The sequence below is a fragment of the Calonectris borealis genome, chromosome Z (assembly GCF_964195595.1).
Source record: "Calonectris borealis chromosome Z, bCalBor7.hap1.2, whole genome shotgun sequence".
NCBI classification, from domain to species: domain Eukaryota; kingdom Metazoa; phylum Chordata; class Aves; order Procellariiformes; family Procellariidae; genus Calonectris; species Calonectris borealis.
This window is the reverse complement of record NC_134352.1, coordinates 20,136,619-20,157,592: the sequence shown is the minus strand read 5'-3', so window position 1 is coordinate 20,157,592 and position 20,974 is coordinate 20,136,619. Positions and strand designations below refer to the sequence as shown.

The following is a 20,974-nucleotide window of genomic DNA, read 5'->3' as shown; positions in this document are numbered from 1 at the left end:
ATGCTTAAATTCAACTTTACAGGAACTATACTTACCTACAATACTTTTTTCTGGAGCTGGAGGTACAATGTAACCGATATGCATGTACTTTGTTGCTAATTTGCTGTGCAAGCCAAGAAAATCACTGAATCTTCTTTTAACAGAGAATTCATTTTTGTGGAACATGGAAAGTGATGTCTTAAAAAAAAAAATTGTTATCAATTACTGATCCATCTACTCAGCTATGATACAAAGTTATCTGCAAATATCTGTTGCACTAGTTACCTTTGTTGTTACTCTGTATGCCATATAAGCATTCATGCCATCTCCTGTAAGAAAATTAAGATACTTATCCTAGGGCAAGTTATTTTAATCCCTCTACACACTTTTTGTTCCAAAATATACATTAAATAGCTTTCCATTTATATACTAGAAACCTGCCAAAAGATAACTGAGTAAGAAATCACGCTAAAATATCAGAATAGTCTTCAAGGGATAAGACAGTCTACCATCTGACTTACTAGGCTCAGGGAACTTACCAACTTTCTCTGGGTCTGATACATTGATTTCTATATCAAACAAATCTCCATTTGCTTCCTCTTCAATCTAGGAAAAAGATATGCCATATTTAACAAAGTAATGTGCATTCATATTATGTATGGTTACAAGGATAAGGGTATAGAAGAAGGAGGAGGATAAGTCAGTATGTTTGTATAATTAAAAAATCCTTCCTGACCCACCATCCAATGTTAAGTGAATGTAATTTCTAACATTGATTGTCACTGCAACAAAGTTCACGTGGTGGACTTGGCAGTGTTAGGTTCATGGCTGGACTCAATGATCTTAAAGATCTTTTCCAACCTAAATGATTCTATTATTTATTTTTAAGCCTTCCTGCAAAAGCTTTTAGTATGGCAGCCTTTTCTCAGGACTTGTTGGCTTCAAATATTTATCTTAGAGGCATGTTCATTGTATCTCCTCCAATGCCAGCAGATACTATGGTTCAAAAACCACTCTATTTTCTATATGCCTCTAATCAAAGGCATATTCCTTTTTATTAATGGTACCTGTAGCAGAAGAGCTTGGGAAGAGAAAAGTAACAGATAGAGAATTTTTTGATACTTGCCTGAGTTCTAATCATGCAAAATTTTGTAAACTTTCATGAATATACCTAAGTTTGATAAAAACAGAGATCTTAAGGAACACTGCGGCAGAAGGGACAGTGTACCAGGGCTAAAGGGGAGAAAAATGAGAAAAAAATGCCATCTTGTGGTACCTGGGGAAGCAGCCATCATCAAGCCACATGCAAGTCTTATTTGCAAACTCATTTAGCAGAGGCACTGTCTAGTAAAAGAACACTCCGGAATGAATGGCATTCGGCAATGCCCAGGCTTTGAATGGAATGCCAAATATAAATAGCAATGTTAAAACTATCATTAGCCTCAGCTGTTTGTTAGCATGAAGGATAATGCTAACAACTGCTTCCTCCATTTCTTCATTAACAACAGCTTCAGAAATCCAAGTTGAAACCTGTAACATGCTACTAAGAGTTATTATACATCATTAACATTTCTCCTGTATCAAGCTCAAGGCTTGCTCCTACATACGCTTTTACAGTATCTACTCTGAAGGAATGGAACATCTTACTCCTTACACTACAGATCTCCAATATAATCACCTAAGTAATTAATTGTTATGGTATTTTCATGAGTCAAATTCATAGTAAACTTTATATGCAAAATAAACAGAATTGGTTTTCTTTTATATACTTCCCCTTAGCAAAGGATGATCCCGTGAGTCAACATTTAGGAACTGCCATTTTAAAAGAAGAAAAAACTGCAAAAAAACAAACAAGACATTTCCATAATTTGGAAGCTTACTGCGTACCTCTTCTCTGGATCTATCAAAAATTACAGGAGCCGTTACGCTTTTCGATTCCATTCTGGGAGCTACTAATGTAGTAGGTGTTACAGGAGTGATGGCAGGAGTAGGTTCTGGCGAAAGTATTGGATCCCTCTCTGGACTGTCCAGTGAAACTTCTTCTGTAGCTTCTAGATAAACATTTTGAGTTAGCAAAGAAGTTTTTGTGCAATAGAAAGGGATGTGCATCACAAAGATAACAAACATGCACACTAAAAAATGATGATATACAAGTTTAATAAGATCATCTGTAAATAGCATCCATTTGTTCCGGATAATTTCTTTCAATACATAGCTAAAACTAGATGTGACATTTGAGCTTCTAGTGCATAATGGGTTAAAGTAAGATTGATATTGCAATTTTTTTTTAATATGCTGTTAGGTAAAGAGTCTTTTAAAGTAGTGACAAGTGATGTCATTTATTTCTGCATGAGATATTGTGAAAACTAATGAAATTTTTTTACCACACAAGCAGGTCTTTTTCAGTAGCTGTACCAATTTTAGTTCTTGCAGTCTGAACAACAGCTGATTTAGTCATATAGGCTGATAACTGAGCAGACTAAGCTATGTGTTAAATGAAGTTACACAACCATAATACACCCCTGCCCCTGCCAAAAGCCCACAACCTGTAAAATAGAAATATTAGCAGTAAGACATTCTGACTAGTAAGACTATCTTTAGTCTCTATCTATCTTCAGTCTCTTTGGAGCTTAAAACAGTTCACTAGAAACAGAATACTTTCTTCAGACTGTAGACAGTTAATGAGTCTTTAAAGAGGATGTAAATCTCTGCTCTACAAATCCTGCATGCTTTCCTCTACTAACTGGTTTTGACCACTGGCAAACTACTCACTTCCTGGGTACAGAGAAGTTCCTGTTCTAGTTTAAATAACTAATGCTGTGGTTCTCGCTAAATGTGCATTTTCAAGAATTCTAGTTCCTTAAAAGATAATACTGACCACAGAACAGTCATTTGATACCAAAATTGACTTCCCAATTGATCTCAAGTCTTGTTACAAACTACGCTTCCTGTGGCAAGTAGTTTACCAAGCAAGTAAAAAGGCACTAAAACAGATCCACTCTGAGGTTTACAATGCAATTTGGAAAAGAGCTGTGCTTGCAACTTCTCTCTATAGGAACCACTGAATTTTCAAAAGAACATAAGCCATCTTTCTTCCAAACTTTTTAAAGCCTGGTGCATATAATGAATATAACTAAACCTTACTCAATGGTTAAGAAAAGAGGAGTTTTAAAGATTAGATCTACTTTAAAATTTGTGAAATAGTCACATTGTGTATAAAAAAAGTCTCCTTTTTGTCCCGCATAGGATTGCTTGCTTCTCCACAAAAGACTGTAATCTACCAGCAACGTAAATATAGAACTGGAAATAGCATCGAATGAACCATATAATTTATTACTGCAGCAAGTAATATTATGATCTTGCATAATCAATACATCAAAACCACTCAGCTTTATCCCTGCTGCCATTTAGAGATATTCTGTTAGTCAATTCTGTTTCCCATTCTTCTGTAACACTTTTTTTGCCAATCCTTGATGTTCTTCATAAATGAACAAAACAACACTTCTCTATTTCACGGATGAAAATGACTGTGTGCCTAAATTTTGTTTGATACTGAAGCTCAAAAGAAATTGGAAAAACAAACTTCAAGTTCGCTATGCCTTAACCTGGTTTGAAGCAGATGCTCATTCTGGCTTGAGGCTGACAAAGTATGCTGTCATCACTTTGTTTTGGAGTACATCACAGAATTGCTGAGCTTGGAAAGGACCTCTGGAGATCACCTAGTCTAACCCCTCTGCTCAAGCAGGGTCAGCTAGAGCAGGCTGCTCTGGACCACATCCAGACAGGTTCTGAGCATCTCCAAGAATGGAGAATCCACCCCGTCCTTGGACAACCTGTGCCAGTGCTTGACCACCCTCACCATTTAAAAAAAAAAAAACAACCAACAACGTTTTTTTCTTATGCATTACCTGTACTTCAATTTGTGCCCACTGCCTCTTGTCCTGTCAGTGGGCACCACTGAGAAGTCTGGCTCCCTCTTCTCCATTCTGTCCCATTAGGTATTTATTACCTTATAGGATTCCCCCTAAGCCTGCTCTCCTCCAGGCTGAACAGCTCTCCAGTCTCTACTCATATGTCATACTCTTCATGCCCTTACTCTATGGCCCTGCACTGGACTCACTCCAGTCTGTCCACTCCAGTCTCTCTTGTGTTGGGTATGTCAGACCTGGACTCAGCACTCCAGGTTTGGCCTCACTGGGTCTGAGCAGAGGGGAATGATCACTTCTTTCAACGTGCTGGCAATGCTCTTCCTAATTTCAAATTACAGATTTCCACGGTGTTTTCAAATTAAACTTAAAAGCAAGCACCTTTTTATATTCTCCATTTTTAGTATGAGCAAAGATTATCTAAAAGCTTTCTTTGAAAAGATTTAGTTTCCTACCATTGCTTTATTCTTACTGCTAAATCTTTCTGAAGAATCCTGCTGATGCTTCCTGCCCTCAAATGCCACAGGAAGGATATTGCATCTTAAACCAATAAAGAACTTTAATTCAAAACCTCAGATCAGGTGGGAAGTCATGCTTCTGCAACTGAGGCAGTTGCAAAAAAAAACCTTTTAGACTGGTAGAACAACAACATTTAAATGTGGAAAAGAGGTAGTTCTCTCCTTTGGTGCTAACAGCATTCGTAGGTTATATGTTATACAAATGACTGTTTCACAGAGATATTTCTCAGAAAAAAATTATATATACATATGTAACATAATATGTTATATATATAACATGATATAATATAAAATACAAAAAAAATTATGAAATAAAGCCCTTCCTCTTCAATTCTTCCTTTTTCTATCACCAGCTATATTCCAGCACGTGTGTTTGGGAAACAAACCATTAATCACCATTAAGTACTTCTCTGTACCTTCCAATTTTAGACAGACTTATAAAACAAGTCATGAAACAATTCAAAGCACACAGATTTCACAACTTCATCAACTGAGAACACATTCATGTTACTGTAAAAGTATGACTTCATGAAAAAAGTGTGAATTCAAAGTAACAAAGCAGCACTGCTATCAGATGAAACAGAAGCACACTCCTTCCCAGCATTCCTCTTTTTCAGACTTGTATCCACACACCCCTTAGTATCGTGAACTGATCTAGGTTGTGTTATCACATGAACTCCAACTGGGATTAGCTCCTCTGCTACTGTTCTGCAGATAGCTGAAGATACTGCTAAGCCGGTGCGTTATTTCTGTAAAAGAGAAAGTGGCAGGAACAAGCAGTTGGAAAGGCAAGGAGGTTTCCTTTCAGCAAGACCAGCAACATTAGACTTCGTCCACACCGGTATTTCTAAAACTGTGTGACCCCAGGTTGGCTGGGCATGAGCAAATTTTTAAAGGTGCTGTCTACTAGTCCTCCTTTTCTATTTTCCTGGAGGAACTTACCCAGAGAAAATAGTAACTGTTTGTTTGATAGCAGCAGGTCAGTTCTTTTAGGAAGAAGAAAGGAGAATTTATGCCATCCTCCCTCCTGTTACCCCTCACCCCCAAGTTTGCATGCGTCCCAGACATTATGTAGTTCTAGAAGAGTGAAATGGAGAAGACAGTGGAAGGGGGTGAGGGGACAGAGCAGGACAGAAACAAGGATGTTGTACTTTTTGTTTAAAACACAAGTATTAAAAGATTCTGAAGGGAAAAAGAAGTATTGGCTCTATATAACAACAGCAAGCTCCTGAACTTCCTAGTTATTTCTTTTCCCCTCAGAAAAGCAGTCTTTGAGTAGTACATAAGCTGAAGATCTATTTCCCAAGAAACAAATTTTGATGAACTCTGGCATTTATGCTTGTTATATACATTCTTTCACTTTGAGAAGTCAGATGACATGGTCTAGATTAAAAAGTTTCATTGATAATTCTTCTGGGTTTTTTGTGGTTTGTTTTTTTCCCCATAAAAAGATGAATTTGGTAGGTTTCAGAGTAGAAACTATGGTACTTTCAGAAACATTTGCTTGATTTATTCATTTTAGATTTTCCCCTGAAAAATTAGGTACTAGGTTGTGGTTTTGTGGCATTTTTGTTTTGTTTTGTTTTTAAATATTCTGTATTAGTATTTGCATGAAAAATGAAATCTAGATGTTTTGCTTTCCTGGGAAGTTCTCAAAAGCATAAGCTCTTCTTGCATAAAGAGAGGCAACTGCTCTGCCCAACTTTTAGGGGGAAAACATTGAGATCCAACACTCATATCAGCTATGGTAGTTATCAGCGCATACTAAGCACTCCTAAGCACTCCCACCAATCTAATGCTGTAAGACTTCTACACATAAATACCGACTTTACAATCCATAAATAGTCCTTGTTATGGGTCACTGTCAAGATGCTTAGCTCCAAAAGAACATGAAAACATCTCATCCTGCTGCAGAAGACAACTATTTATGGTTAATTAACATTCGACAGCCAACTACACCAAGTTTCTATTGGCACTTAAGCATGGGGCTCAATCTCAGCATTAGACAGCATTTGTTTCTTTACTTTTCACCACCAGTATTTGTCAAACATCATCTTAGAAAGTGGAAGTTTGCAATTCCTCACTAGCAGCTCACTTCAGCTGAGTAAGTTATTTTCACTGGTCACACTTCTAAATGTCAGGCCTCTAAAATTCTGACATGGCTTATTATCTTCAAAAGTTTACTCAGGTGATCACATAAACATGGAAGTAAACTGAAGTAGAAACTGTTGTCCAGGACAGATGACAAGTTATTAAAAAAGGCTTCTCCAGGTGTAGCAATATTTCAGAGACAGATATCCTAACAGAACTGACTGTGAGAGCTACTACACCTAAGTCATAGCACATGACCCTTACTGTTATACCAGGAATACTAAGAATAATCTTAATGAGAACAGAAATAGTTTTAACAGAACAGTCAGCCACTAATAAGGCTGCCTTCTGACTTCAAAACTGTGGGTTCACATGCTTTTGTGCATTTGTATCTTGCAGACAAGACCTAGAACTGAACAACCAGCTTCTAAAAAGCAGCAAAGCATCTGCACCGAACTCTTCTGATCAGACACACCACATGACGACAGCCTGACAGACAGCATCAGTTAGAAACTTTTGCTGTTCAGCTGGGCTTAAAGTACATGTCTTTTCTGGGCCACAGAATTAGCATCTCCTTTTCTGTATCAACTCCCAGGAAAAAAGCCTAAGACAAATCTATGAGGACCTGAAGAAAAACAAAACAAAAACCCAACAAAAACAAGTATCACCCCCCCCTCCAACACATTGATTTTCCCCCAGGAACAACAGCTAGATACTTGCATAAGACGATCCATTCCCAACACTTCTCAGAGTTGAAAAAACAAAAGAACATCAAAAGTAATCTTTTACCAGACTAGGGGAGATTAAAAATTGTAATTTTCCATTTTTCCAAAAATGGCAACAGAGCACTGATATAACTTCACAGCCCTGCTCGTCATCTATGAGCACTAGAGGCAGAAGGCACAGACAGCTATGTCCTGCACAGGCAGTCCATGGCACATTTCTGCAGCTATATACAGAACTTTAGGCTGACATTTCGGAAGACTAATTCAGTATTTAGTTCTTCACTCTACAGCAGAAGCTTATGAACAGCCAGGTTTTAAGACACACCCCGAAGCCCCTCAAGATACTCCTAATACTACCTGATTTTGAGCACTGATTATTATGGCAGCCTTCCAGTACCTGAAGGGGGGCTACAAGAAAGCTGGAGAGGGACTTTTTGCCAGGGCATGTAGTGATAGGACAAGGGGTAATGGTTTTAAATTGAAAGAGGGTAGATTTAGATTAGATATCAGGAAGAAATTCTTCACTATGAGGATGGTGAGGCACTGGAACAGGTTGCCCAGAGAAGTTGTGGATTCCCATCCCTGAAGTGTTTAAGGCCAGGTTGGATGGGGTTTTGAGCAACCTGGTCTAGTGGAAGGTGTCCCTGCCCCTGGCAGGGGGCTTGGAACTGAACGATCTTTAAGGTCCCTTTCCGACCCAAACCATTCTATGATTCCGTGGTCTCCACATGTAAGAGCTCTACAAGGTAAGATGAAGTAATTCTGTCTTGGCCAAATAATCAACACACTGACTTTTCTTCTAAGGGTGAAAGTGCTTAAGTGGGTTTAGCAAGACAGTTTGTTTTTTTACAGAACCAAGAACCACAATACTAGTGAATGCAGCAGCAAAATTTACTGGTCTCCAATGACAGATGGAAAACTCATTTTCTTCCACCTTTGAAACCCAGTTTTAATAGTTCAGCCAAAGCACTTATGAGTCACCAGAGACAAGGTAATGAATATCTAAAGCATTTTATTGCATATACTATCTTGTAGCTGCCGCAGGAACACAATAGCAAAGAAGTTTTAAGTACAGTCAAAAAAGCCTAAAAAACCCCCCAGATTCTGAACGGCATTAAACCAGTACACGAAATCATACAATTTGTTCTCCCTCACCTCTTTTTCTCTTAGGTTGCATTATTAGATGGAATAATGAAAAAGATTTATCAAACCTACAATAGCTACAGAGGCATACCATGACATTTTTTACAAATAAGTCTGCAAAACTAGAATTGTTTATGCCCCCAAAGAGTCAGAGTCTCTCCTTTCAGGAGCCAGCTATAGGATTTCCTTGATCTGGATTTTATAGTGTCTAGTAGTTCAATATGAAGGAACAACTTAAGTTAGAAAGCTGTTGAACCTTATTCTCTTCCTCTCCAGTTAAGCGTTCCTATAAGCTGTGCAAAGATAGGTTTCTCTGGAATTTCAACACACTGAAGAAAAAAACCCAGTCACGCTCACTTGTAAATTAAAAGACTTATGCAATCATGCTGGAAGCAAGAAAATAGACATCTCATGTTGCCTTCTCACTTTGTTTCTATTCATTGCAAATCAGTGTCAGAAAGTTAATCAGATGGATTAACATCATTGTCTAGCAAAACAGTCCTAAGAAAGAAAAAATAGTTATACTTGTGAATGCACAGCACTGGAACGGAACACAAACTAGACGTCGTTTTTGAGAACGCCTATGCTGACAACATTACAAAGATCACCAGGGTACAACTGTGTTACGCAAACTTCCTGCTTATAACAGGATACTGTGAAAGATGTCATATTCTGTCGTAGGCTCCATAAATCACTCTTCTTTTTTGCCCATTTGAGAGTTTGTACTAGCCTCAGTCTGTATATAAATTGACCTTTTAAAGACCAGTCTTAGTTGTGTTAGACATGCAGTACATTAGATGCTATCAGTTTAGGGCTGCATGCATTTAAGAGAATGTCTTCCATAGCAAAATTCAAATTCATTAAATCAGTTCTGTGTGTTTTCCTCACATCATTCATTTCAGTTGAAACAATCTGGCTAACATTTGTTCCTTCTGTCTGGTTCCCCTCAATATTTACTCCAGCCACCTTTTTTCTTAGTATTACCCAAAGGAGGATTGGCTTTCCTAAAATATCCATGCCAGATGGCTCTATGGTTTTAAAAAGCCGGCTTTATATACTGAAGCTAAATAACCAAATTACTAGTACTAGAAAGCTTCATTGCTAAAGCACTGCTGGTCTTTGTAAGTCATAAGATCAGGTAAAATAAATACAAAAGTAGTAGGATTATCCTCTATATTCTCTCTTTCTCTTAAAACACTTTCAGAGAGTTAGTAAACTAATCAATACATTGTAACAGTGCCATGAGCAAACATAAATTCAAATATATGCAATATAAATTTAGTAAGTTCAGAACAAAGGTAATGGGCATGTGTATACACCTATCTATACAAAAAAGCCCAGAACCCAAAGGCTATGAAATAATTCACTTTTCGAATTATTACATCAGGAATCAATGAAGATGAGATGAGGACTGTATTCAAAGCAGACTGCCAACTGATTCAATCAATATGTAGTAACAGGAAAAGTATTAGTATTGAGAAACAGCATTCAGAATCACCTTTTGACGTATGTAAGATACTCCAAATATTACACCTTTCTTGAATAGTTAATGTTCCTACACCTGTAACTGATAGCAACCATAACCCACATTAGGATAGTCAAAAACCAACACTAAAGTCATGACTGATTAATGAAACATAAGAAATGTGCTGTCTATTGAGAGATTATTTATCAAAACTTTCACACATCTTTCTCCAAAACATGCAGTACTGTCAAGTAATAGAAACAGAATCATGCACTAGTGAAACGATAGGACTGGTCCCATATGCCAATTTGTTACCTTTTCACAGTAACAAAAGTCTAATGAAAAAGAAAATACCCTCCAGCTTGCAGTAGATCTGAGTTATACTTCTTTGTAATTGGAAAAAAGACTGGGACAGGTTATGTATGGTTATTAAGTAGAAAACTAGGATGTAACTTAAGTCATGCTTTTACACACAGATTTGAATATTGTTAATTACATAATGATAAATACTGTTATTACTGTCAGCAGAACATATCACTAACCAGCTAACACTGCCACACTATGCACTGACAGTACACACCACTGTGAAACCTGTATTTAATAAACAAACTTAACTAATGCTACAAAGTCCCACAAGAAAAAAATCCCTACATCATTGTCAAACTACGTAACAAATTTAAATAAAACAAATTTCTCGAAGTGCCACTAACTCAATATATTGAGAGAGCAATTAATAGTTATGCTACAAAAATACATAACATCAAGAGTGTAATAGAAGTGTTACACTTGAGACAACACAGGCAAATCTGGTGAAAAAATATTCCCAATTTTAATTTACCAGCAGAATTTTAACAAAATTGATCTAATCCTGAAAAGAAGTCACATATCACTTTGTTTTCACTACTAAGCAAGACTAAGTTTTCTGTTTTCAGTTTGAAATGCAAGGCTACACTCCAAACAATACACAATCAATAGCAAGATGTGTTAACAACAGTAAAACAAACAACTTTGGGCAAAGAAGAATCTCGGCTATTTCTCCTTTTTGGTGTGTTACTTCTCCTGCAAGTTCATAAACCTGACAATGTACTGCAGAGGATCATAGGACTTCAATTAAATACATGACTGTTGAAGTCAGGAAGGAATAACTGATGATGACTAGAGGCACTAATTCATTACTTAATGAATTTTCCAGAAAGCATACCTTCAACGGGTTAAGCAACAGTTAAGATTTGCTACAATACTAAATCGCAAAAAATTAAAATTGAGGTTTCTGATGCTGGGTTACTGCTTCATATTTCCTTACAGCCAAGAAAATGACCTTTTACAGCATAAAAAGGTTTTAACCCTCCTTCCCAGAAAAGCAAATTCCTTTCAAGTCCAAGAGCAAAACAGTTTATGCAGACACATTAGAAGAAAAGAGCAATTACCAGCAAAGAGGTCTTCTCTGTCATCATCTAGCATGATTTCTGCCGGCTTTGGACCATTGGAGTTTGTGCTGAGCTCTTCTGCAGGAAGACTTGCTGGCTCTGGAGATGAAGGACTTGACTGTTAAAAAAAAAAGTGAAATAATTAGCAGAGAATCAGTTGCCATGTGTCAGTATATAAGAATTATTGCAACAAACATTCTTTCATTGCAAAGAAACAAGGCAAGATGTACAGAAAGGAAACCCTGTCAGCTATTTCCATTTCCTACTCCTAGCATGGTAACAATGAACAAAGGATATGAGCTAGTCAACAGCTCTTTTCATTTCTTTGTCAGAGAGGAAAAAAAGTCACCCATTTCCTCAAGTTTAATTAACATGAAACCAAAGCTGCTACAGAAATATCTAGAATGAGTTTATTAGTATTGCTAAATGTAATTTGATTTTTAAGTTCCTTTTGGAAAGGCTTGTATTTAGATTTGGATTTGCACATAGGAAAAAAAAAAAAGAAATCTCCAAGGGCTCTATACCAGTTTTTCAGAGATTAAAAGAGTGCGCTAATGCCATTCAAACAATTCAAGGCTGCTTGCAGTCATAAGAAATTTTGATATCTTTGCAACCGGTTGAATTTGGGGATTATTGCCACAGAGGGTCACATTGTACTGACATGGAAGCTAGGTTTGCCATAGATACAGTTCTTTTAATTCACTGAAGACTAGAACTTGCCCTGCGAAAAAGAGAAATACTTGAAGACTCAGGAAAATTAAAGCAATACTGAAGCTGGGCTACCAAATGTACAGCTTACTCACAAAATAAATACACACCTAACTGAAGATCAGTGCTTCAGTTAGAAAATCCTTGTTGAATAAGTATCAAATAAGTCATTTCAATAGTTCTAGAAAATTTGCAAAACTCACTGCTCACAACTTCACCCAAGACAGCTAGCTAAGGAGTTTTCAAGAACAGCATATTTATTCGTGAATGCGTGCACTTCAAAAGGAGCATCTGAAAATTGTGTCACTACTTGCTTCCTCGTTTTCACATAGAGTTGTCATAATTTAAGTCAGAACCAGAATTCAAAACAGATAGTAAACATTTCAGGCTATACTTCAAAAAAACGCCACAGGCTACAAAAGATTAAAAAAAAGCCTGAAAAACACTGAAAAGCCACTGAAAAAATCTGTCCCAAGTTATATTTTCACATTCATAAATGTAGCAGAGGCAACAGCTCTAAGGGAGAGGCCTTCCTTATAGCTTGCTCTCCAGGAACAGTGTATGTCCTGACATGGAGTATGGCACTGCTGCTTTACCTCAAGCAGCATAGCGCAAGATCCCGGCCCCCACATCTATCCAGACCTCAGTCACCTGAAATTCTGGTACAGAGGAAGTAAGCTAGAAACAGTAAAAATCCTGCCAGACAAATTCAGAGACAGTCCAAAATAGTTTTTCAGAGGACATATGAAGACAAGACTCTCTTGACCTGGAAAAGTCTTAGCCTAAGGTTTTCCCGGCTGAAGACAGAAGGAAGAAAAAAGCAAATACAAGAATACCAGAAAATTTGTATTCCTCTAAACCAGATTATGGTTGCAACAAGGAACTGCTCCATTCAAATGACAGAAGAGGTTATATCCCCTTTCCTCTGCCAAAGTCTGCCACTCTCTGAAAAGCCCACATATAAATGGGGAAGCCAAAGTGATGAGCAACAAAAGGAGCAGCCTCTCAAATTGCTTGTTGGATTTTGCCCTAGAGCCTGCAAAGAAAGTCAAAGCAGAAACACACAGGAACTGTATGTAGATAGTAGAGTTTATAATCTTACAAGCAACCAATCAACTAGTCACATGAAAATCTCTCATCTCATACTAAACCAATGCCAAACCGATCCCACAGCAAATAAGAGTGCTCTGAGGTAATAAAGGTGTATTCGTTCATTCTGTGAGGCATGATTGTTAAGTTGTATCACAAGACTTGCAACTAATTTAGACGAAATGAACTAGGAAATTTAAGAAAACCTCACCACTTAACTTCATTATTGGCTTCATTATTCTACAAATGATAGTATAGATAGTATGTGTCACATTCAATAGTCAACAGTTTTAAGTGATTTGAGAACTCAGAAGTAGCATATTCCTGAAGAAACGATCTGTCTCTGTAGGCAGTGCTGCGTAGAGCTGCAAATTCAAGATCTTGTACTTCAGTTAGAATAGCAGAGCACAGAGATGCTTGATTTCCCTGTGAGGTTCAAGCAGTTTAAAGTTTTATGAGCAAAAGCAATTCTTCACGAAATTATAGATACTCATTCCGAACCAGTTTTGCTGCTACTCAACTTTGAACAGCAACTCATTTACATCTTGATAGATCTGAGGTTTAGGACATAGTGGGGATGCCACACTACCACAGATGCAGAATGACATGTAGTTCATGCTTGTCAATTCACCTTCATGAAAAACAGCTGTAATGTGGCCAGGGATAGGGAACAAAAGCCTTCCTGATCACTTGTTCCACACAGCAGATGGCTTTCAGCTTTATCCCTTAATTGTGCTCTTGATTAATGAGTGGTGGAAAAGCGCCCTCGGAGAATACTCATATCTTCAACCTACTCCCCCAGCCTATCTTCTCAGTTTTACCCGAGGTAGCTAGTTTGGTTACTGACAATTACTTTTGACTATACCTGGCTTCTAATCACAAAAAGAAACCCTACCAGACACAAGATTTGCCTTGAACACTTAAACCTGATCAATGTATGGCATAATACAAAATCCCAAATATTTACATATGTAAAGTAATAAGTTAACCAGAGGCCAATACAAAGTCATTCCTACTTTGAAGAAGGAACAGAGTCTTCCTAGGAATAGCCATAAATACATGGAAAGATACCAAGTTCTAGTAGGATTATGGGTCTCTTTCTACTACTGAGCTGGGGAAGATCCTGCCTTTGGCACTATTCAAGAAAGCCAAGAATTCTGCACTGGATACGAGGTTTCACAGCTGTAGGTAGCGTTATCAGTTAGAGGGCTTTCTCCAAATTTCACATACCTTCGTTTCCACAAAAGGAAACCTCCACTCACAAAAGGAGAGGACGCAATCAAACAGACCATAAGGGAACCTCAGAAAGCTCAAGAAGCAAAGCTTATTCATGCAGCTGGTATAATTCGTATACAAGACACAAAGTCTAGAAGTGACTCTTACAGGAAGATTTAGAGTAAAACAGAAGTTCTGCGTTTTATTGATTTTATAAATATATAATAAATTTATATTCGTTATAAATACCAAGTTCTGTTTTTAATAATAGTAGATATTGAAGTTTAGTTTTGTGGATGATTTACAGGTAAAATATCTTTCTTTTAAAGTACCTTTCAGCTGTGTACTGGTTTTGGCTGGAAAGAGTTAACTTCCTTCCTAAGAGCTTGTTTGTATAGTTCCATGGCTTGGGTTTGTGACCAAAACAGTGTTGATCATATGGGGATGTTTTAATTATTGCTGAACAATGCTTACACAGAGTCAAGGTCTTCTCTGTTTCTCACTGCTCTGCCAGCGAGTAGGCTGGGGATGGCACAAGAATTTGGGAGGGGACACAGGTGGGACAGCTGACCCCAACTGACCAAAGGGATATTCCATACCAGATAACACCATACTCAGCAATAAAAGCTGGAGGGAAAAAGGAGGATGGGGAGGATGGTTGGAGTGATGGTGTTAGTCTTCTCAAGTAACCACTACATGTGATGGGCCCTGCTTCCCTGGAGATGGCTGAACACCTGCCTGCTGATGGGAAGGAGCGAACGAACTCCTCATTTTGCTTTGCTTGCGTGCGCAGCATTTGCTTTACTTATTAAAATGTCTTTATCTCAAACCACAAGTTTTCTCATTTTTACCCTTCTAATTTTCTCCCCCATCCTGCTCAGGGGAGTGAGTGAGCGGCTGTGCAGGGCTCAGCTGCTGGCTGGGGTTAGACCACAACAAGCTGACAGCTGAATAAGATATTTCCTGGCCTATTAATCTTTCAGTGGCTCTTTGTTATTTTTAAACAGCTGTCATTCTCAGACAAGATAAATTAAGGATGGGGTTAAATATCTTCACGAACTGTTGAGACTTTATATGAAGACGACAATGTGTAGAAACTTCTTAAAAATGATTCAAGGCCTGAACTCTTACTGTAACTTTGGACGCAGCATCAGCTTGTTTTTAAGAGTTTTGCAACAAAGTTTAGTTTGTTATCTTCAAACCAGACACAGTTCTTAGGGAACTATGAAAACACAGAAAGCCACAGTCCTGAATGTATCAGAAACTGGAGTCAATAATTCCTAATAATCTGATTATTTATACAGTCAGTGGGTCAGACAGTGCTACTCAGCCTCTCAAAAAAGCACCCATGCACTCAAACATCAGCTTAATATTAACGTATTAAGCTATTCCAGTTACACTCTACTACAGGTGCAACTTTGCTCTTTTATCTCAATGAAATACAGCTAAAATGGCGATTAAGATGGCTGTCAGAGGAGTTAGTACTTAACACAATGAAATCGAAGATGAGACTAACAAAAAATGTCATGGCTCAGACACACGTGGACAGCAAGGCTGTTTAGAAATTTTAAACCTACCTGATGCCAACGATTCACAAAATGTCACAAACATGTCCATTTCGTGAAAGGTTCATGACTGTGAAATTTCTGAGTGACTCCTAAGCTGAAAGACAGTCAGGCGAAGCATCCAACAACCAAGATACCCAAAGGTCAGAACATTCAGGGATGCAGGACAGTCAGGATCCTGCTTTACTTGTTTTCTGTTCCAATTTGCAATGGCAATAATAAGCTCATTTTTCCCCTCTTTTATTGAGCATTATTACTGGTAATAACTAAGTATTTTATAGCTTTGACTTATGAATAAACAAGAACAAGTTCTCATATTTGCTGTCGGCTGCTGAAATTACAGCCCTAGATCTTTGGACATCTTCCCTTCTCTTAATAGTAGGGTCCCCCCAAACCATTTCAACTACTTGTCTGAACCCCTCCCAGCCTCCTTTAGTCAGAACACAGTAGGCGGAGAAAAGCTGACCAGCATACTATTCTAGCTGTTCGAGTTAACCCAGCTCATTGTCTGAAACAGGGTTACAGAAGCTCACAAATCACATCACGGGCAGAGCGAATAGACTCAACAGTAGGACAGTAACATTTTCAGCAGAAAGTAAGAGGACACAAGCAATCACACTAGAAGGAATGCCTACATGCTTCCATTACAGCCTGGATTTAACACCAAGAACAAAACACACATTTCCAGCAGAATTACACTGATCTTGGATACAGACTTAGTTTTCTGCAGAGGTATAGTACAGTGTCAAAGGACTTAATATTTTCCTCTCAGATATTCCAATGGGGTCTTTACTGCTTCCTCTATAATTGTCACTGTTAGATTCAATGGATATCATTAAAGACATCTGGACTTCTGTACCTATCTAATGTTTTGCCTTCTGTGCAAAAACCAAATGCATATTGCAGATCTTTGACATAAACTGATAAACCAGCAATGAAATTATATATACACCCTGCCCTAAATGACAGTCCTTGATGGATTACCACATCTACGGCTTACTCATTGTTTTCAAGTGCCTCTATGTATTCTTCCATAAAAAAAAAAAAAACAGGAACACAAATACCAGTTGAAATGAGTAGGTGGCAGCTTAGCTACATGTTCACACGGCACCTGCTTTACAGAAGAGAGACAGGCAACACAGAAATGAGCGAGAAGTTTATGGGAAATAAAGTAAGAAGTGGCGCAACAGATAAACAAGGAGGGTGGCAGAGAAACAGCCTAAGGCAAGGAGGAGGAAGGAGGAAATGATGAAGTGAGAGTAACACTGAACATACCATTTTTCAGAAAATCTAACATATGCTTTTTTCATATATGTAGTCAAAAGTGACTTTCATACAGTTGTTTGCGGTCTCACCTAATAGTGGCAGAGGACACAGACAGCAAATTAGCAATTTGTTGATTACAAACCTATAACAGGGGATGATTCTTCTCATAAAGCAGTTAACTTCCAGACCTTCTTGTTATGCATATCATGGACACCTTTTGTTTTTTTAAAACAAACCAAAAACAACAGACTTGAAAATGTAGCAAGTAGATAAGTCCATGGAAGATTATTAATACTGTAATGCTATCTCAGGAAGTCCTTGAGCTACAAAAGCCTGGTAGCTGGGAGAGCACTGCAGGTGACTGCCAGCACATACATATAATCATCAGCAATATTCTTCACACGGCATTGCAAATGCAATCTTGGCTTAGACCACTTGTCTGATTCAGTCTGTTCTCATTGATGAAAGCAACTCTGGCAGCTAGAGACCACTCAGTGACCATGAATTTAATGCAGACAGTTCTCGAGACATTACAATATGGTTGGCACAATGAAAACCAGATAATCATTCCACTACTCTTAGGCACTGTGGATATCCGACAAGGAAGCGAGCACCCCACCAGCTCAGACAAACTGCTGCTCAGCCCAGTACCCGGAGTTCATAGGTGCCCTATGTTCACAGAAAGGGAAGCATTCTCATACTCTGCCACCCAGGAAGTTTTCAAGTCCTAGAACGTGTTTCCACTGCACCCCAGAAATGCCAGGTGATACAGCTCAATGTGATCTTTTAACGTTTTATATTCCAGAATTAAAAGGGTTTAATTCAAGACATTAACTTTTAGTATGTGCACAAAGAAAGTTAAAGCTCCAGTTTCTTTTTCTCCACAGCAGAGAATTCAACTTGAAATAAACAATATTCTCCATTTGACTATACAGATAAGACACCGAAGTCAGTAAGCCTTCCTGTATTTATATATTTCATATTTGCTGTTCATAATATACATTAAATTTATATTTTGTCACAGAAGAAATTTAGATGAGTTATCTTGTGTTTTCTAAATGGAGACTTTGTTAACATGGAAGCTATTTGGAAGACCTACCAGAAATCTTATAGCTTCTCCATTTCACCACCAAATCATATGTAAGAAAGGAACAGCATGCCTTTTGTGAGCTGCAGAGAGAATGAAAGTAAGAAAAAATAGGGGGGGCTGAAACCAATCACACAAAAATCAAATGGACAGCTCCAAGATAAACCCATTGGGAACCCTTTCAAAGTACCATAGCCTTCATATAAGTTGGCTTTGGACCTCACCATCCCTTTCCATGCTCTCTCCTCTGGTATCAGCAAACAAATACACTATCAACTACGAAAAGCACAATGCCGTTCTGTTGTTCCATTGCCATTTAGAAACAGCTACGGCATGAATATATACAAGATTAAAACAACATTCAAGACAGAAGTTTAATTAGGCCCACACTATGAGATAATTGTTCTTCTCTGGACTAAGGTGCCCCATACACTTGAGTTAAACAATCTACGTTCAAGCTAGTGAGAAATTCGAAGTCAATTTTCATGATCTGTTCCTTCCAAATTTGCAGGAAAATCACAAGATTAAGGTTCTTCCCTAAATGCTATAGCTGATTAGACATAAAAAAAGCTTTACTGACAAAGCTTTTCAAAGCTTCTCTTTAAGCAAAGAGGCTTCCCCTTTCTACTCTGCTACTTTCTTCCAAATAGACTGTCTACAAAAATAAAGCAGTACAATGGAACTGTCAGCCAGTTCCAATACAAAGTGCATTTTTTTGCTAGTTTTTGCAGTTAGAGGAGTTTTCAGTAACTATTTTTAATCATTAAGATGAGGACTTCTCATGGTAACTGTGATTTAGATACTAAATCTATCATACCTCTTGCAGCTTTAATTCTAGACCATATCAGTAAAGACATTATTTAGGTTATACTGCAGTCTTTCTTAGTGCACAGAACAAGACTCCAATAATACACACTGTATCACACACAGATGCACAGAAGTCTATTAATACAATTCTTGTCAACTGCAGGTTCACATCATTTGCTATTCCTTCACAGCATTTTTCCACAGATCTTTTTCTACCAATACACAGATTATGCATCTATAAAAGGAAAAAAAACATAAAGTGACTTGAGAGAAGGCAAGTGACTTTAAAATACATTTAAGAGCCTCTTTGTATACTGGCCTTTTTTGTTAAGGACAGGCAACAGCCAAAGTAAAACAAAGAAACATGCACTGATCCTATTACTGTAAAGGTCAGGGACAGGAAACTCTTCAGGAAAAGAGGAACAGGAACAATTTTCTTTTTAAATGGGCAACTGTGTACAGGAACAACAACGTTCTTCCAGAAGATACTAGCAAAACACACAGGTGAACCATGACCACAACAACCCAGCAAGAGAAGCTCCCATTATAATGAATGAACACACAAGCATTTTTCAGAACGAGGACCTATTTACGCAATCAGCTGTTTTGGGGGTTTTTGTATTAGACTCCTGGCACGGAAAGCAAGCACGGTTTAGAGATGTATTCACAAGTTTTCACATCTTTCAGACTCTGGTTTCTCTGACCAGACGCAGGTTTCACAACGCCTGGCACGCATGCCTCCTCCCTTCGGCCGCCCGGAACGGCCCCTCCTGCTCGGAGGCGAGGGGGGCGAGTGCCGCGGGCGGCAGCCGGCGCTGGGCAGGCAGGGTCCCAGCAGCCGCCCGGCGCCAGGACGCTCAGCCACCGCAGCACTGCGCCGGCTCCGGCGGGAGAAGGCTTAGAGAGGAGTTAGTTTCTGCAAGTTTTTGCAAACTGGAAGGGGGTGAAGAGGCCAAACAAAGAAAACGGGGTGCTATTAATCCACGGAAAGTCTAAGGGGGGGGAGGACCAGCGAAACTGCCGTCCTGTGACAAGGGAAGGTGGAAATATTTATTCCCTCGGCAGTACAACAAGGGGGTAAGACGAGGGAAAGCGGCGACCTGGCATAGCGGCACTTGCAGAAAGAGTTTTCGGTCTCTTTTGGCAGGAGAGGACCTGAGGGGAACCACCGAGCCCCCGCGGGGCCGAGGCCACTCGCCCGCCGGGAGGGAAGCGCCGAGGAGCAGCCGCTCCCCCAACAGAGGCAGGCGGCGAGGCCACAGCTGGGGGCCGGGCCAGTAAGGGCCGGCGGCCGGGCGGGGGGTCGGGCGCCCCGGTCAGGAGCGCGGCACTGGCGGCCTGGAGGGGTGGGGAGGGAAGTAGAGGGCCCCGCGGGCGCTGGCCCGGCCGCGGGGGTGGAGGCCCGCGGTGGCGGGCGGGCTCTCACCTCTAGGGTGGACACGGTGCTGGTGAAGAGGTCCTCGCCGTCCTCCAGCTCCTCGAAGTCGGCGGGCCGCGCCTCCCCCAGCGGCGGGGGCTCCCTTTCCGCCGCCATCTTCCCCTCCAGCCCGGCCGCCAGCCCCGGCCCCCCGCGCTCACGTGACGACCGCACCGCCCCCTCCCGCCACGTGACTGGAGGGGGCCGGGAGGCGGCGGGAGCGCGCACCGCCCCCAGCGCGCGCACCTGCCCCGGGTCGGGGCTGGGCGGGGCCTGGCAGGGCGGGAGGGCGGCAGCCTCCGGTCCCGGGGCGCCGGGGCAGGGCGGGGGCCAGCCGGCAGCCCGGGCCGGTGCCGCCGTCGCCGTGAAATAGTTCAAGTCGGTCGCTGTCCGCGGAACCCCGCAAAGTCTTCGTCCCACGAAGGCAGCGTCCACGCGTGTCTGTGTTTTAGGCGCGCCGCCCCGGCGCGGAAAGCTGTCTGTACCGAGGGTCTCCCTGCCTGCAGCAGGGTGGCGTGGATGCAGCCTTAGGTAGGTGTGAGCCTG

The 20,974-nt window shown here is 39.9% G+C and overlaps 1 protein-coding gene across 3 annotated transcripts in view; it reads right to left on the bottom strand.

Annotated features, from left to right (window-relative positions):
• SNX2 (sorting nexin 2) overlaps window positions 1–20,618 on the bottom strand; it is a 36,192-nt gene extending 15,574 nt beyond the window's left edge. For 2 of the 3 annotated variants that reach the window (XM_075138454.1, XM_075138455.1), the window contains exons 1-6: window positions 20,438–20,618; window positions 11,275–11,392; window positions 1,867–2,030; window positions 519–585; window positions 265–308; window positions 36–177 (exon numbers count right to left, since the gene is read on the bottom strand). In XM_075138454.1, the coding sequence (XP_074994555.1) occupies window positions 36–177; window positions 265–308; window positions 519–585; window positions 1,867–2,030; window positions 11,275–11,392; window positions 20,438–20,545 (643 nt within the window). In that variant the 5' untranslated portion in view covers window positions 20,546–20,618. Of the gene's footprint in view, window positions 1–35; window positions 178–264; window positions 309–518; window positions 586–1,866; window positions 2,031–11,274; window positions 11,393–18,216; window positions 18,288–20,437 lie in introns of all 3 variants that reach the window. The other variant, XM_075138456.1, reaches the window with a different exon arrangement.
• Between the last annotated feature and the right edge of the window lie 356 nt (window positions 20,619–20,974).